The sequence below is a fragment of the Hemitrygon akajei genome, chromosome 31, assembly GCF_048418815.1.
Source record: "Hemitrygon akajei chromosome 31, sHemAka1.3, whole genome shotgun sequence".
Classification (NCBI taxonomy): domain Eukaryota; kingdom Metazoa; phylum Chordata; class Chondrichthyes; order Myliobatiformes; family Dasyatidae; genus Hemitrygon; species Hemitrygon akajei.
In genome coordinates this window covers 14,072,536-14,100,528 of record NC_133154.1, presented here as the reverse complement: position 1 = coordinate 14,100,528, position 27,993 = coordinate 14,072,536, and the positions used below count along the sequence as shown (strand labels likewise).

The window sequence follows — 27,993 nt, the reverse complement described above, 5'->3', positions numbered from 1 at the left end:
CTTCCTGTAATTATTTTCCTCCCCCTCCTCCTGTCTTCTATTAACCACTCTGGCCACTTACCTCTTCTCATCTGCCTATCACATCTCCTTGGTGCCCCTCCTTCTTCCCTTTCTCCATGTACCACTCTCCTCTCCTATCAGATTCCTTCCTCTCCAGCCCTTTACCTTTCCTACCCACTAGGTTTCACCCATCACCTTCCAGCTGGCCTCCTTCCCCTCCCCCCACCTTTTTATTCTGGCGTCCTCCCCCACGCTGAAGAAAGGTCTTGGCCAAAAATGTCGACTTCTTTTCTAAAGGTGCTACTTGACCTGCTGAGTTCCGTCAGCATTTTGTATGCGTTGCTCTGGATTTCCAGCGTCTGCGGAATCTGTTGAGCTTAAGAAATGAGAAAGAATTTCTTAAGCAAGAGGGTGGTGATTGGTGGAATTCATTGCCACAGGCGGCTCTGGAGGCCAAATCATTGGGTACATTTAAAGTGAAGGTTGATAGGTTCCTGATTAGTAAGGGCATCAAAGGTTAGGGAGAGAAGGCAGGAGAATGGGAATGAGAGGGATAATAAAGGTATATGGAAGAATGTAGGGTGGGGGGTTATGTGAGAGGCAGGGTTTAAGGGTCGGCACAACATTGTGGGCTGAAGGGCCTGTACTGTGCTGTATTGTTCTATGTAAGTCAGCCATGATGGAAAGGTGGAGCAGATTCAATGGGCTGAATGGCCTAAATCTGCTTGTATATCTTGTGGTTTTATAGTTTTAAATGTTCTATTAGTTTTTACGAGGAGAGAGGCAATCAGCTTAATGTTAAGTTGATGACAATAGCATTTTGTTAAACAAAGGTATTAAAGGATATGAAGATATTGAAAGTGGGTCACAGACGAACCATGGTTGCATTGCAGGCTGGAGTCTTGCCTCTCAGTGTTCTCAGCTCTAATGGGAATTCTCCAGCTTCTCCAATCCATCCTTCTGAATGTAATCCCTATTCGTGGAACCATTCCACCAGACCTCTTTCATACCCCCCCCCCCCCCCGAATCGTCACTTCTTCCAAAAGAGTGACGTTACTCCTCTTCTTGTGCAGGTGGACTAAGGAGCGCCGGGTGATGCTGGTTATGTCGAACGAGCGCAAGAAGTGGGTCGCCATCCGTCCGCTTCCACCTTGCAAGAACATCCCACAGCAGTATGACGTGAGTAAAGAGAAACTGTTCTTTTCTATCGCTGCTCTAATCGCCACGACACCCACCCCGCTTCTTACAAACACCCAACTTGCATACACGAGTTTGGGAGACTGGCGGGATGGAGTTTCCGGATGCTGTGGGGCTACAGGCAACTGTCCTTGACAATAGCTGAAATTCTACCTCATCGATCTCAAGGGGGCCTCCAACCACCAGCCAAGCGAGGTCTGGTTGGAAAGCATTCTAGTTAACATGTTGACATCCATTTTGTGAATCCTGTTCAGAGTCTTGCCAGCAGCAGTGTCCTCAACTCGTCTGCAGTAAAATCTTTTAAAAAGAATATCGTTATTAGCCCAAGATGCTAAATTTGATTTAAATGAGATTTAAATTGCTTCCCCTGACCATATTTATTCCTCTGGTAAGAACTACCTTTCCAGGCAATTTCTGCCGTGTGGGAACCTGGTTCATTGCCACGTTCCGGATTAAGAACAGTTCTCAGGACCGGGATCCTGATGTAACCTGTGGCTGATCATTACTTTACAGCCAATAGTGTATTTGTGAAGTGTAGTCTGTGGCCTGGGGCAAGTGACGGCCCAATCCCAGAAACAGCGATGATGCAATGCGGTATTGTTGGTTTTAGTGATGATGATCTGATTTAACTATGAATTTAAGCCGAAGAGAGACCTCACTGTACTCTCAAAGTAACGCCATGAGATCAGTGGGGCGGCAGGGTAGCGTGATGCTATTACAGCGCCGGCGACCCAGGTTCAATTCCCACCACTGTCTGTAAGCAGTTTGTACGTTCTCCCCGTGACCCCATGGGTTTCCACCAGTGCTCCGGTTTCCTCCCATGTACAAAGACAGATGGGTACAATTGAGCAGCTTGGGCTCATTGGGCCTGAGAGGCCTGTTAACATTCTGTATTTTTAAAATTATCTACCTGAGAGGACACATATTTTAAGGGCTTTCAAAGTTTAAATTGGGGGATCCCGGCCTTTTTTTCATGCCATGGACCCCTATCATTAACCAGGGGTTGGGAGCCCCTGGTTTAAATCGACTCTCTGTTTAAAGCCTCATCTAAAAGACAGTGATTCTGACAGTGTGGAACTCCCTCAGTACAGTGTCAGTATTGTGCAGACGTTTACCAGATTGTAACTTAAATGTAGAACCTCCATGGCAAGGTCTGACAATTGAACCAAACCTCTCGCTCAGATTGGTCCTGGAGTGTGAGTAATCACACTGTTCCAACTGCAGTGTACTTGCTCCTTAATACCCTTACAGAGTGGTGCAAAAGGAGGTTAGTGTTTGGCTGGGAAGTCTGCATGTAGTTTGTGCAGCATTCCAAAATACTCAGTTGTTGTCAGTCTCTGTTGTTGGTCTGTATTCGTGCAAAAGGATTTATGTGCAGTTAAACAAACCACACAGGTGTTGCCTAACCAAGTGCTAGCATTCCTGAGTTACAGAGGAAAATGTTGGGTAGCCAGCTGCAGGTTGCAGTACATGTAGGTACCAGTGACAGGTAGGAAAAGGGACAAAATTAATTTAGGGAGCTATGCAGTCATTTTAAGAGCAGGACTTCAAATCTCTGGGCTGCTTCTTGGCTACATACTGGTGAGTATCGGAATAAATAGATATATCAGATGAAAGGTGGCTGAAGGAATAATGCTGGTAAATAGGTTTTAGGTTCTTGGATCATCAGGGTAACCAGAGTGAGACCGACATCCTTGCTGGGAGATTTGCTAGTGTTGTTGGGGAAAGTTTAAACTGAGTTGCAGTGGATAGAGGCTCAGAATAGTTGTTCAGGAGTGATAGGGATGGTCAATAAATGCTGGCTGAGCTGGTGACACACACATTCCATAAATATTTTTAAAAATACAGTCACCTAGGATTGAACTACTAAGTCCAGTAAGCAGAGCAAACGAGAAAGTGCACGTCAAGTGATTTAAAACTAAATTACATTGATTTGAATATAAGGATCTTAACAAGTAAAGTTGATGAAGTCAGAGTTATAATTAACACAGGGGCCTACGATATTGTTACCATCACTAAGACATGGTTAAAGGATGGGCAGGACTGACAACGTATTGTATTCCAATGTACAGAATTTTCAGACAAGATAGAAGGTAGTGATGGGGGAGAAGGTTTTGCACTGTTGGTCAAAGATTGCATTACTTCAGTCTTGAGGAAGGTTATCCTAGAAGGCTTCTTAAACAAGGCCATATGGGTAGAGATTAGAAACAAAGAACGCCATCTCCTTGCTGGGGGTGTATTACAGACCTCTCAAAGTCAGATGAACGGATAAAGCCATTCGGCTTTACAATTCAACCGCCAGGAGTAAGATATGTTAAAGTGCCGGGGTTAGGACTCAATGTATTTCAGTAAACTACTTAAGAACTTTTTAAAAGCTATTATTAATGCTTTTTGAGAGGGTGATTTTAGATGCATATCATATTTTTACTGAGTTAAGTATTGTATGTAATTAGTTTTGCTACAATAAGTGTATGGGACATTGGAAAAAATGTTGAATTTCCCCATGGGGATGAATAAAGTATCTATCTATCTATCTATGTAGGCAAATAGCAAAGAGATGCAATAAAAATAGGGTTATCACACTGGGGGATTTTAATTTCCCAACTATTAACTTGGATTTAAAGGCTCAGAGGGGGTGGAATTTTTGATATGTATCCAGTGTAGCTAGACCAATGAGGAAGGAGCATTACTGGACCTTATCTTGGAAAATGTAACTGGTCATATTGAGGCAGTGTCAGTGGGGGATCGGAGACAACTAACATGGCTTTGTCAAAGACATATCAGTCTGACTAATTTGACTGAATTCTCTGAAGAGCTAGCAAAGCATACTGATGAGGCAGGACAGTCAGTGCCTTTACATGGACTTCAGTAAGAAGTTTCCACATGTGAGACTAGTTCAAAAGATTAGGCCCATAGAATCCAAGGCAAGTTGGCAAACTGGATCTAAAATTGCTTAGCAACAGGAGACAGAAGATGCTGGTGGGTGTTTTTCCACTGGATGCCTCTGATTAGTGGTGACCCACATGGATTGGTGCTGGTGCCCTTGCTGTTTACAACATATGTGAATAACTTGGATGTGGGGGGCATGATCAGTAATGTTACAAGTGACAAAGATCGGTGGGGTCATTGGCAGTGCAAAAAGTAATCTTGGGCTGCAAAGTGTTGGCAGTAGGTCAGTGAAGTAGGCTGAAAAATGGCCGATAAAGTTTAATCCAGACAGAAGTCAGATGATGCATTTTGGGAGTAATGGATCTAGGGCATTCACCACAAATGGCAGGCTTTGAGGAATAGAGGGACCTCGGAGTTTAAGTTCACAGACCCTGGACAACATGGTAAGGAAGGCATATAGGATACTGGCATTCATTAGTCACTGGATACAGAAGTGGGGAAGTTATGCTCCCAACTTTCTAAAGCCTTGATCAGACCTCAGCCAGGGTATTGCATTTAGGTCTGGTTGCCAGGGTATAGGAAGGATGTGATGGCACTGGAGAAAGTACAGAGGAGATTGACTAGGATGCTGCCTGGAATGGAGTTCTGGAGAAGCTAGGTCTTATTTCTCTGGAGTAGGGGAGGTAATAGGAGACATGACTGACATCTATAAAGTCATGAGGAAGAAGGTAGGATAGACTTCAGAAAACATTTCCTCATATCATGGACAGATAAAACTAGAGGTCATGGATTTAGTGTAAGGGGAAAGGATTTAGAGGAAATATGAAGGGGTCTTTCCTTCACCCAGAAAATGGTGAGTACCTGGAACACACTGCTTGGAAGTTGAAGCTGGGTAAAATAGCATTCGAGTGTTTAAGTGAGCTCTTGAATTGCTTAGGCATAGAGGGTTATGGATATCGGGCTGGGTGGTGGAATTAATCCAGAAGGGTGCCCACTGGTCAGCACGAGCTAGTTGGGGCAGATTTCCATGCTGTATGATTCATTGACTCTGTGGTAATGTTGTCTGCTGAGCCCAAGCACAAGGATCACAGTATGAATTATACAGCCCAATGCCATTGAAATGAATAGTCCCATTCATGTACGTTCATGACATCTGGTAACACAGCAGGTTTGCCGGGTAATTTTCACCAGGTCTTATAACAAAGAATTAAAAAAAAATCGAGTGCATCTGTTCAGAAGCAATTTTATTACCTGCAAGAAAAAGGCCACCTCCACTCCTCAATGAATAGCCAGTGGCTTCTGGTTTACAGCTTACAAAGGTTGTTTTTTTATACAAGTTTTCAGGCTATTCTTTGGCTGTTAGCTGTTCTGGGAGTCAGTTCCTCCACTCAGCAGCTGCAGTATTCAAAGCCACACAGTGAACAACGATCAGAACATTACATGCCTCTTGCCACATACACACTTAGCATATAGCAAAGCACTCTGGGTTATACAGGTTCCATTTTGTCACATTATATAATTAAATGCATTTTTAAAATTTCAAAGTTTCAAATATGTTACCACGGGTTCCACCAAAGGACAGCAGTTTCAGGTGTTTCTCCTTGTAGAGTCATACAGAACAGAATGAGGTCCTTTGGCCCATCAAGTCCATGCTGAGCACCCATTAACAATAATCCTACACTGCTCCCCTTTTTTTAAAAATTCTGCTCACGTTCCCATCAACTCCCCTCAGTGTCTACTTACCACTCACCTGTACCCTGGGGCAGGGGTTCCCAACCTTTTTTTATGCCCATGGATCCCTACCATTAACTGAGGGGTTCTTGGACCCCAGGTTGGGAACCCCTGTCCTAGAGGTAATTTACAGTGGCTAAGTTACCAACTTTGGGATGTGGGAAGAAAGTTGTGCACCCAAAGTAAACCCATGTGGTCACTGGAAGGATGTGCAAACTCCACACAGACTGTGCTGGAGGTCAGGATTGAACCTGGTCACTGGAGATGCTGCGCTGACAACTGTGCATTGTGGTGAATGGACTAGTGATCACCTGGCTACTTTTATAGTTGTGCCAGAGGCTAGCAACAAGAGAGACTAGTACCCAAAGTCTGTCTTTCACCCGAGACAGGGTTTGCTTAGCATTCACTCCTCAAGTATGTCTGTCTGTTTCCTTTCTAGTTGTGTACACATGTGGCAAATGGGAAGAAGTGCCAGTATATTGGAAACTGCTCATTTGCGCACAGTATCGAAGAGCGTGACGCCTGGACCTACATGAAAGAGACTAAAAGTGAGTAGCTTTGATTTTTCAATGGCTTTTATTTTTCCCAATTTCTCCCCCTGTCCACACTTGTTGGGTCTGTTCTAAGAGAAGCAGTATCCTTTCAAACCACCCAGCCACCTGACTCCACCTTCTCCTTTGACAGTGTGTTCCAAATATTAGTTCAAAGATTCAAATTACATTTATTATCAAAGTATGTACGTGGTATACAACCCTGAGATTCGTCTTCCCACAGACAGCCACGAAACAAAGAAAACCATGAAACCTACTTAAAGAAAAACATCAAACCCCCAATGTGCTTTAAAAAAAAACAGAACAAATCACGCAAACGGCAAAAAACAAGCGAGAAACAAAGAAGACAAAACACCAAATGACAAAGTCATATCCAGGCATGTTCATAACTCACCGAACTCCCTTGGAGACAGGAAAGCTATTATGTTTGTAAAACAAAAACTTACCTTTCAGACCTCCTTTAAATCTCCTACATTTCACCATAAAAACTGTCTTTTGTTGTTGATAACCCCATCATACAAAAAAAAATTGATGATCTAGTTATGCCTCTCACAATCTTGAATAATCTCACAGATCACACCTTACTCTCTTTCATTCCAGAGAGGCCAAATGCAGTCTATCCAATCTTCCCCAGTTGTTAAATCCTCCAAACCAAACACCTGGTGAATTTCCTCAGCATTTTCACCAGTGCAATCACTTCTTTCTGGTTTATCCCATCCTTGTGATTTTCACAACCTTGTTGGTCCAAAATGCAAAATTAAATGCACGTTGTAGGAAACAAAGGGACCAATTTGTGCATCACAAGCATGCCATAACAAACAGATAATCTGGTTAAGTGCAGTTGGTTGAGGGATGGAAATTGGGAGAACTCCTCCATTCTTCCAATGGTGCAATGAAATCTTAACGAGAACACAAGAATATAGAACCCCTCGGTACAATGTGATCTGTGCTAGTCTCAACTCCTCTTCTGTTCCCGTTCTCCATAACCCTCAAATCCTTGATCTTTCAGACATTTATCTACCTTCATCTTAAATAGTGATCCGGCCTCCATCACCCTCAAGGACAGAGAATCCCAGATATTCACCATCCTCTGAGAGAAGAAGCTTATACACATCTCCATTTGAAATGACCTCCCCCTTATTTTGTAACTGTGTCCCCTTGTTTGAGTATCTCCTGTTAGTGAAAACAGTTTTCACTAGCATCTCAACATTCCTTCAATCAAGCCCCTTTAGAAGTTTGAGTAAAATTGCTCTTCATTTCTGTACTCTGAGGAATACGGACACAAGTTATCTCGCTCTTGATAAGACCACCCTCTCAACCCAGTAATTAGCTTGGTGAATCTTCTTTGGACTGCTTCCAATGTAAGTTATATCCTATTATAGATAAGTGGACCATTTGCATCTGCTTTTGAGAGGACAAATAGAAACCTCGGTTTTCATTTTTTCCCATAACCTGGCACATTAGGTAGTGAGGTGCTGCGACAGTATTGCACTAGAGGGTCTCTAACGTTGGATGTGAACTCACTAAATTTTTAAACTTGGAGATGAGATTCTACATTGTGCCTCAGCCAACACAAAAAATAAAAGCCTCCAGCACATTAAATTGGGAGCTGAAACTCTCGAGAGTGTTGCTCTACATATCTCGAGTTTTTACATTTGCCATGTCTTTTGTGCAGTGCATGACATGCAGCAGGTATATGAGATGTGGCTGAAGAGTCAGAAGCCAACGATGACCGGAGGGGCAACAGAACTTACCACCAAGCAAAGTGAGAAGCAGATCCACATGCCCACGGATTATGCCGATGTGGGGGTAAGCATGGGGCTTAAAATTCATCACCCACTTAATAAAAGTGTGCTCTCACTAATGGTTTATTCTAGGTTTCTCTCCTCACTGTTCCTTTTGCCTTTTGGCCATCTTTTCCTTCCCTCTCCTGTTTGTCCTCCATCAATCTGCTTCCCTTTTGTTTGTCCCTGCACTCATTCTACATCTGGTATTCCCACAACCAATGGTCTCAGTTTAAGGATTCTTTATCTTGTTATTTCACACTCCTTCAGTTCATGTTGTTTCATTCTTGTTATTTATTGCTATTTATTTATATTTGCATTTGCACAGTTTGTTGTACATTGATCCTGTTTACAGTTACTATTCTATAGATTTGCTAAGTATGCCCACAGGAAAATGAATCTCAGGGTTGTATGTGGTGACATGTATGTGCTCTCATAATAAATTTTACTTTGAACTTTATTTCCTCATCTGAGCTCCGATCACAGAGCCAGACAGAACAATTTTGTGGACTTCCAGTCTCCCTGCTCAGTTTCCTGATTTTATGTCCAACAAACATAAAATCAGAGATCTCCCTCGTTCACAGCTCACTGCAGGAAGCAGAGTAATTCTCCAGCTCACCTTCCCCTGGACTCCCAAACACACACTACTGCGATTAAAACCATTCGTCTTTGCAACCCTATATGTGCTCCTTCCCTTTTCTCTATGGCCCGTCTTTTAACACAACTCTCCAATCTTGCACTGACCTGTTGCCGCACCCCACCACCCCTCCCTCTACTCTCCAGCCTCCAAACGAAATGGACCTGTGGACCACGTAGAATGGGGCGGTTGATTGCATTCTTCCCCAGTAAGGTAGTAAATTCACACTGAACCAGGAAGATCTCACTACAATCCTTGGTCCGTGACAATTCATCTAATTTTCCTTGGGATGGCTTCAGAGGTTAAAGAAGAGCTTGTTAGCCTGGCTTATATCCTGATTACAATGCTGAAACCCTCACTGAAGGGTGGGTATTGCTACAATGCCCCTGCAATCTGTTACTCGTATAGATTCCTTTCTAAGTAATCAGTATGGGGTTGTGTCACAGGCCGCCACTTGAGTGTGTTGATTAGAATTCAATGAGTGAAACAGCTTGTTAATGAAAGAATTCGGATTTCTAAAGTGATATTCATGCTCTTGAAACGTGCAAGAGTAGGGACCTTATGTTGCACTGGTTAGACCAGGGGTTCCTAACCTCATTCTTACCCTCGGTCATAGGCTCTATAATGAGTCAACCTCTAGCCAGGGAAGTAATGACCCCCTCCTGTTAGACTGTTTGAGGTAATTATTTTCTATTCTTTCTCACTTCTCTTCTAATATTTGTATATGTGTGCATTTATAATATTACTGTGACACTTCAGGATCAATAAACTATCTACCTATCTCATCTTTTTTATGCTGTGGACCAATATCATTAAGCAAGGGGTCCGTGGACCTCAAGCTGAGAACCCCTGGGTTAGACTGTACTTTTTACAGTTTTGGTTGCCTCACTACAGGAAGAATGTTAGCAATACTCCCCAATGCCATTAGGCTTTACAATTCTACCGCCAGGACTTAAGAACTTTTTAAAAGCTATTATTAATGCTTTTTTGAGATAGTGATTTAGATGCATATCATATTTTTTTACTGAGTTAAGTATTGTATGTAATTAGTTTTGCTACAACAAGTGTATGGGACATTGGAAAAAAAGTTGAATTTCCCCATGGGGATGAATAAAGTATCTATCTATCTATCTATCTATCTATCTATCTATCTAATAGAGATTCACCAGGATGTTGTTCGAAACGGAGGCTGGTAGTTACAGTAGAAGAAGATATTGGATAGCCTGGGTGTATTCTCATTGTAGGAGAGATAGAGGTTTATGAGATACCAGCGGTCAGATTCTTTGTCCCAGGCCAGATGAGGAGAACAAGACGGCACAGGTCAAAGGTGAGGGGGGGACAAATTTAAAGTAGATGTGAGGGGTAAGTTTTTCCATGCAGAGAGTATGGTGAATAGCTGGAACAAGCTGCCAGAAGAGCTAATAGAGGCAGACACAGCAGTAATGTTTAAACTGCACTTAGGACAGGTATGCAGGAAACGCGTTAAGTAGGGGTTCCCTACCCTTGCTTAATGGTATTGGTCCATAGTGTAAAACAGGTTGTGAACCCCTGGTGTAGAGGGAGGGATAAGGGCTGATGACTGGCAAATAGAGTTGGTGTAGACAGGCATTATGATTCAGATGCTCCTAAAGGATCTGTTCCTGCGATATATAATTTTATTATTTAAAGCACTTTACAGTGGTTGAATACTTTTAAAGTGTGGTTTTTTGTATAGAATAGTAAACTAAGCAGCTGGTTTATCTCTACCTAAATCCCACAAATAGCAATTTGATAAATTTGGTGATAATGATGGACCAAGTGGGAGTTTCTCTCCTCTTCAAGTAGTACCCCGGAGGTTTAGCATACTTTTTAGAGAAAATCTGCAGATGCTGGAAATCCAAGCAACACACGCAAAATGCTGGAGGAACTCAGCAGGCCAGGCAGCATCATTTTTTTCTCCTGTCCTGATGAAGGGTCTTGGCCCGAAACATCGACTGTACTTCTTTTCCATAGATGTGGCCTGGCCTGCTGAGTTCCTCCAGCATTTTGTGTGTGATACGTTTGAGAGGCCGGGTGGACCTGGTTCAAGGAATCGCCTACAGGATGTTTGCTCTGAAAGGGCGTTGATTCCTCTGTACTGCCACAAGGTGTCAGTGTAGGTCGATGTGTTCAGCCACATGCATTCCTATAGCACCATGAGCCTGGGTGAGAGCTCCGGCAACAGGTTTATTGAGTGTTGGACAGAATGGGAGGTGCCTGTAACATGATGCCAAGTGAAGGAGTGGAAGTGGATACTAGAGAAACATTTATGAGATGTTTAGGCCGGCCCATGAAAGTGGGGAATGGAGGGAGCCAGACCACGTCCAGGCATATGTAGCTTCTTATTAAACGTAGATGTCGTAGACTGAAAGATTTGTTGCTGTGCGATGCTGTACTGTGCTCTATGTCCTGAAACTCGACTCAGAGACAAATGAAATTCTGAAAGTAGCCTGGATTTATGTTTGGTAGTTAGTAATTTAGTGATAGTTTGTGGATTCGTACTTTCTCCGGTCCTGTTCACCCTGTACACATCAGACTTCCAATATAACTCGGAGTCCTGCCATGTGCAGAAGTTCGCTGATGACACGGCCATAGTGGGGTGTGTCAGGAATGGACAGGAGGAGGAGTATAGGAAACTGATACAGGACTTTGTGATATGGTGCAACTCAAACTACCTGCGTCTCAATGTCACCAAGACCAAGGAGATGGTGGTGGACTTTAGGAGATCTAGGCCTCATATGGAGCCAGTGATCATTAATGGAGAATGTGTGGAGCAGGTTAAGACCTACAAGTATCTGGGAGTACAGTTAGACGAGAAGCTAGACTGGACTGCCAACACAGATGCCTTGTGCAGGAAGGCACAGAGTCGACTGTACTTCCTTAGAAGGTTGGCGTCATTCAATGTCTGTAGTGAGATGCTGAAGATGTTCTATAGGTCAGTTGTGGAGAGCGCCCTCTTCTTTGTGGTGGCGTGTTGGGGAGGAAGCATTAAGAAGAGGGACGCCTCACGTCTTAATAAGCTGGTAAGGAAGGCGGGCTCTGTCGTGGGCAAAGTACTGGAGAGTTTAACATCGGTAGCTGAGCGAAGGGCGCTGAGTAGGCTACGGTCAATTGTGGAAAACTCTGAACATCCTCTACATAGCACCATCCAGAGACAGAGAAGCAGTTTCAGCGACAGGTTACTATCGATGCAATGCTCCTCAGACAGGATGAAGAGGTCAATACTCCCCAATGCCATTAGGCTTTACAATTCTACCTCCAGGACTTAAGAACTTTTTAAAAGCTATTATTAATGCTTTTTGAGATAGTGATTTAGATGCATATCATATTTTTACTGAGTTAAGTATTGTATGTAATTAGTTTTGCTACAACAAGTGTATGGGACATTGGAAAAAAGTTGAATTTCCCCATGGGGATGAATAAAGTATCTATCTATCTATCTATCTATCTATCTAAAAAAAAATAATGGTACAGTATATTGATGAAGGAGTTTTTAAAGGTGTGATATTTAACAGCAGTTATAATACACCAGTTACAGCCAGGCTGGTGGTGTAGTGGCACCGGCACCAGGCTTCGAGGCGAAGGGTCCAGAGTTCGAATCCGGCTGGCTCCTTTCCATCTGTGTTGGGTTGAGTGTTGAACTGGCAATTCGGCTTTGTAAAAAAACAGTTAAAATGCCGCCTGATGTGCCACACGGCATGGAGAGGAGCAAAACAACAGACTGGCTCTTGCTCACGATTTTTAAAACTTAAAGTTTATGCAGCTTGCTGTAATATCAGAGTTCACTTCTCTTATCCACCATCTGTGCCTTTCTGGTTCTGCAACAAATTGAACGAATTCTTGCATGCTTCACTATGTACCTGCATCTAATTTAATTTTCGTAACAGTTCTAGGGAATTCTTTCCTTCCTCGGACCCCAGCAACTTACGTATATCATAAATCGTGGATAAGTGAATTCTAATTACTAGTCTGTTTTTTTTTAAACTACTGCTAACTTTGCATTTTAGTTGCTTTCATAATACCCCTACAAAAAAAAACGAGTCCTACAAAGTCGCCGGCAAACATCATTTCTAAGAAGATTTAAACAAATCTTTGATCTCCGAACTGTTGGCAGTTTAACAGCTCTATAATTATCCATTGAGGTGGCTTAACCTTTCCTTAATCCTGTTTCCTGCTCCAGTTTCTCACTATAAATTCCCATTTATTTATGCACTGAGCTTTTGCGACGACGCACATTGTGGTAGGGATCGGAAATATGTAATCGCAGCTCTTTAATCTTATGGATGACATCCTTCCCAGGAAGACGAATTCTAATCTTCGTCTAAATGATTAGTGCTAAGGTGTCACACAGCATGGCCAGAGGTTCACTATGTTGAGGAAGGGGAAGAGATAGATGATCTCACATTAGTAACTAAGTGTTTATTAGTTGGGAATAAAGATAAAAGAATTTAAGGTGATGGTTTGTAGTTAGTGAAACCCCGCTGGTTTCCTTGGCTGCATAGGTCTAGGGAAGTCACACTCCTGTCCCGCCAAACCTGTAAGATTGAGACAGCTCTCTCACCCGAAACCCCGGTTTGTGTGGATGCTGTGTAATTTGCTCCCCTGTTACAACTCAGTGCTAAGGAATAACAGACAGCATGCTGCATACGACGTAACGGGATTATCTTTATGAATCTTACTTATTTAAGGGGTTAGCAAAGATAAGAAAAAAACAAACAGGGGCCCATTATAATTGAACAGTCAAACGTGCACAAGTTGGAGCTCCCCTTGAACTTCTCTGTCAATCACGCGCTGGGCCCTCGGTCGGCGTGAACACCCACACCAGCTTCCGAACGTCGCTCGCAATCCACCTCGAACAAACAGGTCTCCCACCAGGTCGTAACCTACGACCGGTTCTCCCCAGCGTCTTGTCTCTTCATCTCCCGCCGAACAAAAAGAAACCTGGGGCCAACCTTAGAGTCCCTCACCAAGAAAACCTCCCCCTAACTGGATAGCACGCATTCCTTATCTTCAACAATAACCCAAACAGGCAGAAAGCGGAACAGACTGCCCTTACTGAACTGCTAAATGAAACACCTACAGCGTAGCAGTAAAGATGTGAACCAGGGCATTTCATAAGAATAAACTGGGGTTAATGTGCCTCTGAGATGGCCCAGCAATCATGAAAAATATTGGTGAAGAGGGCCCAGCTCAGTGTGATCCATCCTGAAAGAGGGATGATAAATTCAATGTGCCAGTTCTGGTAAAGTCTACACTGGTGATTTAGACTTCCAGAAAAGAAGCTTCCAGTAAAACAGGCAGAGCTGAAGTTTTGTTGTAAATGGCAGGGAGATGGTTGTTAGTGGATCAGTAGCTGCAGGACCACGATAATATAATGTCTTAAATCACTTTGAAATTAAAAGCTTCATGCTCTGATCTGTCACAGTCCGACAAAAATCTGCCAGCATCGAGAACAAAGAACTTCAGGCCAATTTCCACTGAGGTCGGCTGGGACTACAACCAGAGCTCACGGGTTAAGGGTGAAAGGGGAAAGGTTTAAGGGGAACATGAGGGGAAACTTATTCACTCAGAGGGTCATGAGAGTGTAAAATGAGCTTGGTTTCAATGTTTAAGAGAAGTTTGGATATGTACATGGATAGTAGGGGTATGGAGGGCTATGGTTCCGGTGCAGATCGATGGGAATAGGCAGTTTAAGTGGTTTCAGCATGGGCTAAATGGGCTGAAGGGCCTGTTTCTGTGCTGTATTTCTCTATGACTGGCTTTCCTGTAACTCATCCCGTTTAGTTTTTCCATTTCTCTGTCTTTGCCTCCAAATGTGATTCACCGACAGCAAGTGCTAAGCATCTCAACAATTTCCACTCTTTACCCGCTTTCGTTTCTCTTGCCTGCCTTTCCCGCAGCTTCCTATGTCGGAGTTCACCATAACAATGTTTCGCGTGTGGATTTATTCAGCAAGGCGACAGGTGTTGGGAGATTGCACACACAGTCTGAATTGCCCAGTATCCAACCCACGGCAGATGCTGACCAGAACCTGGAATCTTGACTGATTTTCCTTCCTTCTTTTAACCAAAGCTTGGAGCAGCACTCTCATTCACCCCCTAAACTTAACCAGTTCCACAGATTGTGGGATGATCTATCACCTGTGGCTGCAGTGCGCTACATTTACCAAGTGTACACAATGGTAGTTCATGCCAATTTTATTGCTGTCATTTTCCTCTTCCTGCTCCTCCTTAGGAAAGTCTTATCTTTAACCTTCACCCTCAACCAATAGCGTCAATTGTAACATCATCTTAAGCAAGGTGAAATGCCCAACTTCCTTGGCATTGGGCAGCAGGTGGTTGCAAGAAAGGTTGCCGAGGGCATGGAAGAGGGGTGGCCTTTGGAAAGTGAGGAAGGATGAAAGAAAGTAGAGGAATTGGAAAGAGAATTTTAAAGTGAGGTGGTCTCTACTGCTGGAATTGAACAGAAGGGAAAGGAGAATGATTCAGAAGAACAAAGTGCAAGCTGCACTTCAGGCGGTAGGAAAGGTACAAGCCAGTTTTTGCGAGGGACTGTTGCCACCAAAGCAATCCTGGCTCAGGGGTGTGCGGTCGGTCCATTTTATCCTCCTCTCCTCTAACCTGGTGTGTCGTTGCATTCGGACAGATCGGCTACCACTGCTGGCTCTGTGGGAAAAACAGCAACAGCGAGAAGCAATGGGAGAAGCACATCACGTCGGAGAAGCACAAGGATAAAGTGTTCAACTCTGAGGATGATCATAACTGCTGGCAGCACCGCTTCCCTATGGGAGAGTTCAAACTGTGTGAGAGGTGAGACGCGGAGGAAGAGTTCACAAATCAACAGCTGCATAGTCAGCGTTAGCTGTTTAAAATAAGTCCTCAGTCATTATTTGCTTATTGATGTAATCATGTTGTTCTTACACAGGCTCACAGGGCCATCCCCTTGCAAAGGGAGGAAATGTCATTATATTCTCTCCTGGGATATGGGTGTCCTTGGTAAGGCTGGTGTTTGTTCACCATCCACCCCTGCCCTTGAAATACTGAGGACTATCCACATAAATTCTTGTGGTTAAAGTTGCAGTGGGAATTTTCACCAACTCAATGTGTTGCTCAGCTGTTTCAAGAACAGTTAAAGCTCAGCTACATCTCCCTGGGTCTCAGGTGACATATGATCCAGACTAGATAAATTTGGCAAATCTCCTTCCCTAAAAGGGTTAACTGCAACCAGGTGATTTCCGACTCATTGTTACCAGTAGCAGCTTTTGAACGTATTTATTCATTTTTGAGATCCAAGTATCACTGTCAGGCTCCCAATGGGCTTTGACTGCACCTCGTCTGGGGTGCAGGTGACTTACCACACCGAGAAGAACTAGAGGCATGACACTGTGAGTCAACATCAGATCAGATCTGGCTCCAAGCTAAGCTGCAGACCCAGAATGAGATGGTCCATCAATCCCGGAGTTGAGGCAAATATCTCAAGTCCTGGAGTGAATGAGAGGGCAGCAGATCAAACTGAGCATCAGTTTTCAATCAGAAGAGCCAAGTTCGGGTGAGAGAGGGGTCTGATCCAGATTTGGGGTCTGAGGGAAAATAGGACAATCATTTATTGTCCATTCCTAGTTGTCCTTGAGAAGGTGGTGGTGATCTGCCGCTCTGATCTGCTGGTTAAGGTGACTTCACAGAGTTCGGAGATTTAGACCCAGTGAAGACCCATCGCACTTCTGACCTGTGCCACTAAGTTTACTGTTGTACTCCTTCGGGGAACTCATTGGCCAACATGCGTGCCTGTCCTGGCATTGAGTTCCTCTTCATCTTCATAGCTTGCTTCAATCACAAGTCATAGAAGTGAAGGCGGCTGCTTCTATGTCTTGTGAGTGAACTATGGACTAAAGGTAACAGGCTCTCCGCTGACTTGTGCAGCTTTATAATCGTCAGGGATCCCTGAGGGAGGGGATGAGAGGGATGGGGAGGACAGGGAGTTTGAAAATAGGTATATATAGAGGGAGACCAGGGAATCAAGAGTGATGGGGATTGGGTGGAATAATGACCTAATAGTGTGGGACATTAGTCACAGTCTTGTTGAACAGGCTCAAAGGTTGAGTGGCCTGTTACTCCCAGTTAATATTGAGAAGGACAAGTAGACAAGGCCTATTTTCTCTCAGACCCCTCTCTCACCCGAACTTGGCTCTTTCGATTGAAAACTGATGCTCAGTTTGATCTGCTGCCCTCTCATTCACTCCAGGACTTGAGATATTCGCCTCAACTCCGGGATTGATGGACCATCTCATTCTGGGTCTGCAGCTTAGCTTGGAGCCAGATCTGATCTGGTGTTGACTCACACAGTGTCATGTCTCTAGTTCTTCTCGGTGTGGTAAGTCACCTGCACCCCAGACGAGGTGCAGTCAAAGCCCTTTGGGAGCAGGGCCCAGACCTGAAGCTTATTGCTCCATTCTCCACTAACCAAGTCTCTCTGTAAGTGAAAATCCTCACACATACTGCCTATGTCTTCTCACTGGGCTAAACAAGTTCACACTGAGCTAAATGTTACTTTTTATAATGAAATGGTGTTAAGTAAGTGCTGAACGGTATCCTGATGAGCTCTATTTTCTTAGAAGGTCAATACATTTCCCCAACACATGGAGGGAGCCATTTGATACCAATTCACAGAGCAAACCCATTCCTCCAGTAATTACCCTTTAACTTATTTTCTTCACTTTCCCATCAACTGCCCCTGGATTTTGCCACTAACGTACACCAGCAATTTACAGTACTAACCAATACTCTTTTGTGGGGGTAGGGAAACAAAGGGACCCAGCTGAAACCCACTTTGATACGGGGACTGTAAACTGTAAACAGGAATTTAAACTCAACAAAGTCAGCAGGCAAGGTTGGGATTGAATTGGGTCACTGGAACCGTGCTCAGCTCTCTGAGTGGAGTTTACAACCCCTCACTTTCAATCCTTGCTGTACATGCCTCAAATAGATTTTTTTAAATTATTTACTAGTGTGGACAATTCAACTCTGCAAAATATCCTTCAGGATAATGAATTGCCACTCTAGGTATTAATCTGGTAAAGCTTTGGACTGTTTCCAACACGTTCTTTCTTAACTATGGAGATCACTACTGTACACAGTTCAGTGTACGCGGTCTTACTAATATCCTATATAATTGTAGCATAACCTCCCTACGTTTATATTTAATCCTCTTCGTTATACATAAATTCAATAATGTTTTGTTACAATCGAGACTGATGAACATAACACAGCGGTTAGCCAAATGCTTTATAGCACCACTGATCACCGATCGGGGTTCAATTCCCACCGCTGTCTGTAAGGAGTTTGTAAGTTCTCCCCATGACTATGTGGATGTTGGGGTCTGGGGAAAAGTACACACTCAGGACAACTACTTTTTCGGGTTTTAATTCCTTTATCTGTTTTATATGTTTAAGTGCCAGAAGAGGGTCTTAAGACAAAATGAACGACTTTACAATTAGGACCTGCCATTACAATCTCCGTTTAACCTTCGATCCACACACTTGTGCCTCGACCAATTGCGTATGCAGTATAAAAATACAAAGAAAACCGCACAAAGCTAATACTGTACTAATACGGTAGTGGCAATTCCACTTGGCCGGTGAGGAACTTTGCAAGCCACGCTATCCAGCGTCGAGACCTTTACTCGTGAAAATCTTTCCTCACCAAGCCCAGTACCTCTGGGGGAACTCGATTCCAACGCCCCACCAGCTCCTGCAGCAGAAAGCAAAATAGTCTCCCCGCTATCTCACGCGTGTGCAATGATGTCACCATCTCCACTTAAAGGCACAGGCACCTATTCTAGCATTACCCGGATGAATGCCCGAGTACACTTTTTGACGATAATGAATAGCATTCAATGGTCACCCAATTACACGGGTTTCACCTCACATTCCAAAGGCGTGCGGTTAGGATTAGGATGGGTGAGTTATGGATATGCTACGTTGGCGCCAGAAACGTGGCAACACTCGCGGGAGCACAGTCGATGACACAAACGATGCACTTCACCGTATATGTTTTGTTGTTTCAATGTACATGCGGCAAATGGGGATAATCTCTTTAACTTTTGTTTCGTCGGGTATGAAGGATATGACATTCTGGGACTAGAATGGGACAGGGAAGAAATCAGGATAAAGGGAAGGTGTGGGGAGGGGGCCAGGAGGAAAGATTGAACAGGTTAGGACTTTATGCCTTGGAATGTAGAAGACTAAGAGGAGATTTGATAGAGGGGGTGTAGACGGGGTAAATGCAAGGAGGCTTTCCGCTGAGGTTGGGTGAGTCTGCAACTAGACATCATAGCTAAGGGTGAAAAGTGAAAAGTTTAAGGGCAACATGAGGGGAAACTTATTCACTCAGAGGGCTGTGAGAGTGTGGAACGAGCTGCCAGCACAAGTGGTGCATGCGAACTTGAGTTCAACGTTTAAGCGAAGTTTGGATAGGTAGATGGATGGTAGGGGTAGGGAGGGTGATAGTCCCAGTGCAGGTTGATGGGAGCAGGCTATTTAAATGGTTCGGCACAGACCAGATGGGCCAAAGGGCCTGTTTCTGTGCTGTACTTTCCTATGACTTTAAAACCTATGTGTATAAATGGAGCCAGTGGAGAATTTAAATGGAAGCTGGGTAGATATGGGAGGGAGAAAAGTGAAGGAGACATCGATAATGTGAAGACGAGAGGTGTAGGGGAATTTCTGTGGAGCACGGACACGACTGCAGACTAGTTGCCTGGAATGCTTTGCTTACTAATGCACTGGGAAAGGTAGAGGGGCTGAGCGGCATCCTGTCCCCTCGTTCCTGTCCGTACGACTCTTCCACTCTTCTCCTTCCCCCAGACAAAAGAAGAAATGCTGCCCTGACGGCGATGACTGCCGGTTTGCCCACAGCCAGGCGGAGCTGAGCGAGTGGCTGGAACGCCAGGAGATCCTGAAAATGAAACTTGCCAAAGCCAAGAAGGACATGTTGCTCACGCCGGACGACAACGACTTTGGCAAATACAGTTTTTTGATGAAAGATTTAAATTAATGGATAAAACCGGTTCAGTTTAATTATCACTGAAACCTTTAAATTTAACAAAAATTGATTTTGGTAACATAATGGATAGTCATGAATTGTGACTTCATTACACTGAGGTGACCCTTGTTGCCTCACTTACTGCATTTTTACCCCTGTCTTAAATGCAGTTGTTACAGGATGGGAGCACCTGTAAGCAGAAGGTAGTGCTCACAACTGCTGTAGAGAGGTATGATTGAGCTGGGGTTTGGGTGGGTGCGGGAGGTGTGAGGTCAGTGGGCTAAGCATCTGTACTTTGACAGGTTTTGAAAACCCCTGCTACAGCGTAGTGCTGGATAAGAGATAGCCCAGTGAGTTTCCCCGACAGAACTTGGGGCAGAAGCACCTAAGTTCAATCCACACTCTTCACCGCGTTAGCTGATTGCTCAAAAGAACCCAATTGCCTTCAACAGTGTTAGTATTGGAATTTGGCCAGGGTTTTTTTTTTACCTCTGATAGTTGACCGAAAAAAACCTTTAGGTGTAAAAATAAAAGTGACGATATTAAGAAATGGACATATTACCAGTGGGCACAGTACCCTAGTGAGGTTGTAGTGTTTTGGGAAGGTAAATATGAGGGGGGAAATGCCAAAGATTATAGAGAAGGCATCACAATGCCCATGTATTATTACCAGTATGAGTAATGTCACACTTAATATATTTTTGAGTTTTTGTGTGTGTGCTTGTCTAAGGTCAGCAAAGCTATTTTAGAAAGAATATGTAGTGTCTGTTGTCATCTGCTAAAAAGGCTACTGATAAGTCAGCCTGATTACAGTTCACATGCACTCAGGCCTATCCGAACTGGTTTTAAAGGAGTGGCTTAAACCAGCCAGTGCCCAGCACTAATATTCCATTTTCTTCCTTTACCCCTGAAGTCCTGCAGCGATTTACATTCTCCATAAGCTGACCCATTTGGTCACTATCATGTTGTGAATCCAGCTGGCGGGGCGAGTGGGGTGTTAGCTTTCAAATCAGCCCTGCTGTCTGAGGTTCGCATCAGCTGGACTACCTAAAGGATCACCGAGTAATTATCGAAGGTAAAACCCTGACTGAATTGGTTTCCTGCCCCCACTGTGACACTGAGGGTAGATGTTGTATTTTAAGCCTGAGATCAGCTAACCCAACTCCCTGCTCCCTACCTTGGGTCTACACCAGTTGTAACAAAAGAGCACCAAGACAGCGTTAGTCTACTGAGCTGTGGTCCATACAGAACTCCTTAAGATGCTGTACTGCTTAGTTTGTGTTTAAATGACCTTTCATCCAAATATATTTGGGAGGAGAATGTTGTACTTCATAAATCCCTCTCCCCCAAAGGAACTTTCTCTTAACTTTAATCGATTTGTTATTAACAAATAGATCTGTGAAATCTAAACCCACTCACTTAAGTGCAAATCTCATCATCTTCCTCCTCACCTGTATTTGGTTTCTCTTTCTAATATCTGTCTAATTTGTCCACATTGTGTCTCGCTGGAAAATCTGCTCCCTGCTCAGTTTTACACATTCAGCAGTTAACTACCGTAGTTGAACTCCCCCGTTCATCAGCAACTGGGTCCGCCACGCTGTCAGGAGTTTGTGCACGGGTCAAACTCGTTATAAAGAGCTGAGCTGAATGATCTTCCTTCCATTGTGTTCAGTCAGTTACTTAACTCTTTACTTTGATAAGCACTTCCTTTCCCCACTCTTCATAGGACATGGTCAGCTTTTTGCTCCAAGTTTTTGTGGTAGTGTTCTCATAACAACGTTGAGTAGGAAGTGACAAAGTAATGACGAAAAAGTAACTTGGTCTAAATTAACTGTTAGTTGACGGAGGAAAGTGTGGACATAATTGGTTACTCGTTTTTTTTCTCTTAGTACCCGAGCTTGAGAGGCAGAGTGGAATTGCTATTGCGCTGATTTTCATTTTGTGAGCTGGCCATTGAGACCAGCTGCTGCCTGCCAGTGTTTTTTGCTCTTATCCTGCCTCACCTAAGCTCCATCAGCACATCTTCCATTTCTAGCTCCCTATGAACTTTCCTAGTTTTCCTTTCAATCGCAACTTATGGTCGTCAAAGTTCCACATTCTAAACACTCAAAAAAAAAAAGTTTTCTGTATTGACTTTAATTATGCCCCCTTTGCTTGGACTTTCCACAGTGGAATATTTTTTCCACATCTGCCCTATAGTATTCCTTTATAGTTCTGAAGACCTTTTCTCAAATGTAATTGTTTGAGTGCCAAGCGTGGTACAGACTGTCTGACACAATGATCAAGTGTAGCCAATATGAAACTTAAGTCGTGTTTGTACTCAGTGCATGTCCCATCTCTGGCATTGTGTTGCTCGCTCTACTCCATGTTATTGGAGTATCTCGATGTTAGCATCTTAAGTTTAACATATAATGTTGCACAACTGTGTAACATTTTGAGTGCGAGGAATGAGACATAAATGTCAACATGATCTACTGCTGCCATAGATGGGTCCATGTTGCTGACAAGTGGACACGTCGAACACGGTCACTGGCTTTGCTCTGCTCTAGAGCCTGAGCTGGGTGGGACAGGCAAAAGCCGGAGTCAAAAAGAGAGAGGGTGGGAGGGGGTGCTTTTGAGGCAGGGACAGTTACTGAAGTAGGCTGAAATTTTAAGGAGGCCGAGTGTGAACTTTGGATTAAAAACTGTCAGCCCTAAGTCCAACTAAATCAGAACAGCCCTTCAGATCTGTTCCTTTTCCTAACTATGTCTACACATGCACTGCAGCCTCTAATGCTTTTCAAAAATACCCCAGCCTGTACCCCCAATGAAAAATGCTGTTGGACCATCTGTTGCCTTTCAGTGCCAGGTATGGCTGAGAGCAGCCTGCATATCTGGATCACTTGGTTGAGTTGAGTTGAAGCTCTACTTTGCAGTGTAGCATAAGCCAAAAGGAAGTTTCAAGTATAGGAATTTCTGGATTTTGCCCAAAATCACCTTCCTTCATATACTTCAGGGGTTGGGAAGTGAAAGAACTGAGGTATCTTTATGATTTTTCACTTCGGATAGTTAAGAAAGGGAATTTTCCGAGTTAGTGATTTGGTTGATGGGCCAAAATAACCAGCTGCCTTGAGCTCTGTTTTGAGTACGAGGGCTTTCTTCTGCTGCAAATTAGTTCTTACCCTGTTCATATGGGGACTAGTCTTCACAAAACATGGTTTAGATGTGCTTCATAATTTAAAAGTATCAGATCAAGTGATTTTGTTCAGATCATGTTGGAGTTCATTGTTCGCGGAGTCTACCAAAGATGTTTCAGGGATGGAATCAGTTGGCTGGACTGCACACTCTGTTTGAAAGTGGAAATTCATGGGTTTCTTTCTCAGTACAGTCGCCCTTGGGTCCAGGAATTACTCTCCAGGACATGCAGAAAAATCAGAGTGCGATTTCAAACAAAAAAAAAACCTTTTTATTTTACATCTTAAGCTTGGTGTCATCAGTAGGTTAGCATTTGCAAAGTTATGGTGAGAAGGTGGATAGGTGTAAGTGGGTTTTTTTTTAGGAAGTTTGGTGGTTACCAATCACACCTCTTTTACCAATTTTACTGTTTCTAGTAAACTTTTCTATATAGTTTGAAAAATATTAGATGTGCTTGTGCTTAGATGGCTAAGAATCATCTAGTCAGGTATTAAATCATATTACTTTCCTATTGGGTTAGGAAGGTTGGATGTGTTTAGCAGGAGTGTTGGACAGGGCATTTACTAAGAGACCACGTGGTTCCACCTCCAAGTGTATGACCATTCAGAATTGGTAATCCCAAGGGTAGAAGCAACTGAAGGATACAAGACCTCTACATAAAACAGAAGTGGAATTTTGCTACCTAGCTCGCAATATAAAAATCTTAAGATTTTAAGGCAAAGCTGAACTTGTTACAGAACCAAACATAGAAGTTTGAGGAAACACGGTGGGTCTTGGTGCACAGGAGACAGTGCACGCATTAATCAGATTATCACCCAAGCCAAGAGACTGCAAATTATTATTAAAGGAAAGGGGAATGATTTTTGTCCTTTATATACCTGATAATCAACTGTTAAATAAGATTTGATAAGTAAGTTTGGCACAAGGCCACAGTTAACAGATAACCTGGTTCAGTTAATTTTGTTTTCTGCAACCATTTCTTACTTTAGGAATCTAAGTAAGGTGTGAATTTAGGAAATTATGAAATAAGACTTTACTACAGATGCACATTTCAAATGTTATAAATATTATAATATCAATGGCATTAGCTGATTGTCGGGAATTGTACTTAAAATCATGGAGATGTGACTAATCTTTTTTCCATTAAACTTGCCCTGCTTTGCATTGGCTGACAATCAGAGTGTAAGGCATGAACAAAATAAATCAGAAATATTTGGTAATCAAAAGAAAAAATAAACAAAATGAGAAAGGTGGGAAGTGCATTCAGCCAGGAATTGGTTATCAAGGCCAGCCCTTGGCTGTAATGCTGTTGACAGCCTTCAGGATCAAATGCAAGAGTTATGAGAAGGCTGCTTCAGATGGGTTTGCTAATTCACAACGTGCGCCTGGATTCTGCAGTAGTCCTGAGTCTCCCCATGTCATTTTGTCATGCTGGACTCCTTGACGTCAGGACCAGCTGGCAGAAGGCTGCAGGACTGCGAAAACCTGGAGGAACTCGGTGGGTTTGGCAGCATCTATGGGGGGTGGGGAGAGGGGTGGAATGGTGTTTCAGATCAAGCCGCTTCTTCGGGACAGGTTGAGGCCCTTCATCTGAGTCAATCCCAAATGCCGACTGTCCATTTTCCTCCTTAGATGCTGCCTGGCCCACTGAATTCCTCTAGCAGTTTTAGCGTTGCTCCAGATTCCACCACCTTGCAGTCCCCTCTGGCTCCAAAAGCCTGGAGTAGGCCTTATGCACCAGGATTACTCTGACGAATGGGAAACAGTTACAGATTTAAAAGACAATCATTGTAAATGAACATCTCGTTTATTTTAGACCAAAATAAAACCTAATAATTCAGGTTGGTTTAGTACAGAATCCAGAGTATGCTAATTTGATCTGGCATTATCGACGAAGCATTAGTCATTCAGTCTGGAGAAAATGGGATTGTTTGCATTAGAATAAAGATAATCAGATTGGCGTAATTGTAGTTATGAAATTATATAAATCGTGGTGGGGAAAACTGGCTGAATAATAATTCAAATTATGAATTACTAAAGGTGAGATTAAGGAAACGCCTTTCTGTAGAGAGTTTTTAAGTTATTAACTGTATTATGAAAATACATGATTGTTTTTAAATTGCTAGTAGATAAGGATTTAAAATAGTTTGTTTAAATGGCTGTGGGGAGAGGGCAAGACCATATGGAGAGCTCCACAGTCTGTACAGAGCGGTGAGCACTCTGGAATAATAAAATTGTATTTGACCTGCATTCTGAAATAACTCATTTCTGAAGGTATGATGAAGAGGGTTTATAGTATGGCAGTCTTCGATCCCACCTCTTGTCCGAAGTCCATAATTGGGTGGCTCTGTCAGTGCTCACCTGATATCGGTCATCTACAGACCGGCAACGTATTTGGAGGTCCGGGTGACTCGTGCAGGGGGTGCAGTTCCATGTCAACGTGCAGCTTAAAGGATAGGGGGTGTCAAAGGGTCTTGACTGGAGATGTGGAAGGGGGTTAACAATCTGTAATTTTATCGAGAGGGAGCTGAAGTGTTGACCAAGGAGACGTAACCCTGACAACGTACCCCTCAGCCATACTGCAGGTTAATCAGCACTCCAGCCACTTCCTTCATCGTACTTTAGGGACGACCAAAGCTGGGTGGAGGAAGCCTGATCAGGGCTAAGAACAAGCTTGGGCTTATTACTGACCAGTCAGCCAATTAGCACAGGAATGGAGGAGAACACTGAAGGTTAATGGAAAAAAGACTGGGGTCAAGATGAGGGATCCTTTCTTTCCCTCTCTTGTTTAGAATCTCTGAATACTCATTGCAGCCTTTTATCTGCTTATCACTAAGATCATATTTACTTGTTTTTATATATATATATCTATATATATATATAAAAATATATATAATTATACATATAAAGTTCTTTGCTATGATAATGCTTGGGGCCGTCCATCACTGTGCCAAGTCTACAGGATGTTGACAGTCTGAAAAATGTTTTATTTTAACGTCCTTTTTAACTTGCTACAAGAGCATGTGAACAGCTGGTCGGTCCCTCCCAGAATAAAGAGAGTAAACGTAGTGATGTATTATAGGCCTATGTTGATGCAGAGGCTAGTTTGGTGAATATGTAAATGTAAAATTCATCATTGATGTGGATTAGTAATCCTGATTTTTTTGAGATATAATTGAAGATTATAATGGAAACTAGTATGAACAGGGACTTGTAATAGTACTGCATGCAATGGATAATGTTAAAAGTGTTATTAATGTGTTTGTACTTGCAGAGAAACCTGCTTAAATGGTCACTTTCATACTAAATTACCATTGTACTGTGAACGTGGCTGGGATGTGGCCTTTGGTCAGAGCTGGAAAAACTCCTTCAGAAATAGGACCCCTTTAGCTGACTCCAGCACCCCCCCAGATCCCATTCCTGTTAGAGCTTCACCCACCCACAAACCCCCATTTCCTGACCAAAGCCCATCATTGCTTCTGAACTAAATGCAAACCCCATTATACACTCTGTAGGAAAACTCACACCCCTGAACAAAACCAAAACTCGTCATGGCATCCAAAACAGCACTCGAGAAGCTGCTCTATCAATTGGCCCCGGGAGCTAAAACCAAGATCTGTTATAGAACAAAGACAGAAATCAAAGTTATGGAACTGTGCAGCTCAAAAGAGGCCAGTTGGCCATCAAGTGATTTGGAGAGCAGCTTCAATAATGCCACGCCTTCCTGTAGTTTACTTTTCAGGTATATGTTCCTTCCTTTCAAAGTTGCTCTTCAACCTGGTTTCTGGGCAGTATGTTTCGGTTTATAATATTGTTTAAAATAATTCTGCCCCCCTCTCCTCTTTGCTTCTTTAGTTAATTCTGCTGAGCTTGCCAATTGTCTAAGTCCTCCCTTTCCTAAAGCCTCATACTCTACTGTACATCTACCATAGAAGATTGCCACAAATCATGGGACTAGATGATATACTGGGGTTGATGCAGATGGAGGGGTGGTTATGAGGTGAGGTATAGAGGTATCTGTCACCCTCAGCTATAAAGGTGGCTTGTGGCAGAGTTCACTAACTCAATTTTATGAATCTTCTGTACCCTCCTGGTCACCAACTTTTGGAGAGCAGTCCTGAGTGATAACGTAAGTAAGAATAGGGCTCGTGTTCTCTCAAGAAAAACTCACCTCCACCACACCAAACGTCGCCTTCCTCACCCTAACCTCCCACAGTTCTGTGCTCTAGACTAGGACAATGAGATTGAAGTGTTTTGGGGTCAAGTACAAAGGAGAGAGCTCACATTTAGACCTACAGGTGTCCATATAATGCAGGTTTAACTGTAAGTCCATTGGATCAGCCTAGTCCATTAAGGGGGCAGGTTTACAAAATGTGTGTTTTATCGATGTGGGGCTTAATCCCCAGACAGTGTTGGTAAATTATGTAGGAACATGCCTGTTAAAAAATTTTATATTTCACTTTCCAATAAATTTGTTTCTCTTTATTTGATTCCAAAGCTATGGAATATACTTCGTTGATTATTATAATTATTCAAGCTTCAGATAATTGGTACAAAAGCAAACGCCTGCAGATGCCAGAAATCTGAAATAAAAAGAGGAAATACTGTAAGTGCTCAACGGGCCAGGAACATCTTTGGGGAAACGAGAGATCAAGTTTCAACAGTCACTTACAGAATAAGCACGTAAAGCATCAGAGAAAGGATGGTAGACAAGAAAACCCATAATCTGACCTGGACTGGCATCCAGAGGTGATTTAATTGAATAAAAGATGTATGACAATCTACAGATAATACTCTATAGATGGAATGGAGTGTGTGACTTGCCTTATAGCAAAGTGTGGAAGACAAAACAAATAGAATTTATTCATTGAAAATTTTATTTATACATCCAGAGAGGGATTCAGAACTGCTTCAACTCCTGATAAAAGTGTAATCTCTCAAGAAATCTGTGCTGAATGAAGGATAGATGTGCA

The 27,993-nt window shown here is 43.1% G+C and overlaps 1 protein-coding gene across 1 annotated transcript in view; it reads left to right on the top strand.

The window, feature by feature from the left end:
* Positions 1-27,517, top strand: part of zc3h7bb (zinc finger CCCH-type containing 7Bb) — a 92,700-nt gene extending 65,183 nt beyond the window's left edge. Inside the window, exons 19-23 of the mRNA XM_073033462.1 lie at positions 1,074-1,179; positions 6,257-6,365; positions 8,044-8,177; positions 15,453-15,616; positions 19,669-27,517. Of these exons, the coding sequence (XP_072889563.1) occupies positions 1,074-1,179; positions 6,257-6,365; positions 8,044-8,177; positions 15,453-15,616; positions 19,669-19,858 (703 nt within the window). The 3' untranslated portion in view covers positions 19,859-27,517. The remainder of the gene's footprint in view (positions 1-1,073; positions 1,180-6,256; positions 6,366-8,043; positions 8,178-15,452; positions 15,617-19,668) is intronic.
* The last annotated feature ends 476 nt before the right edge of the window (positions 27,518-27,993 follow it).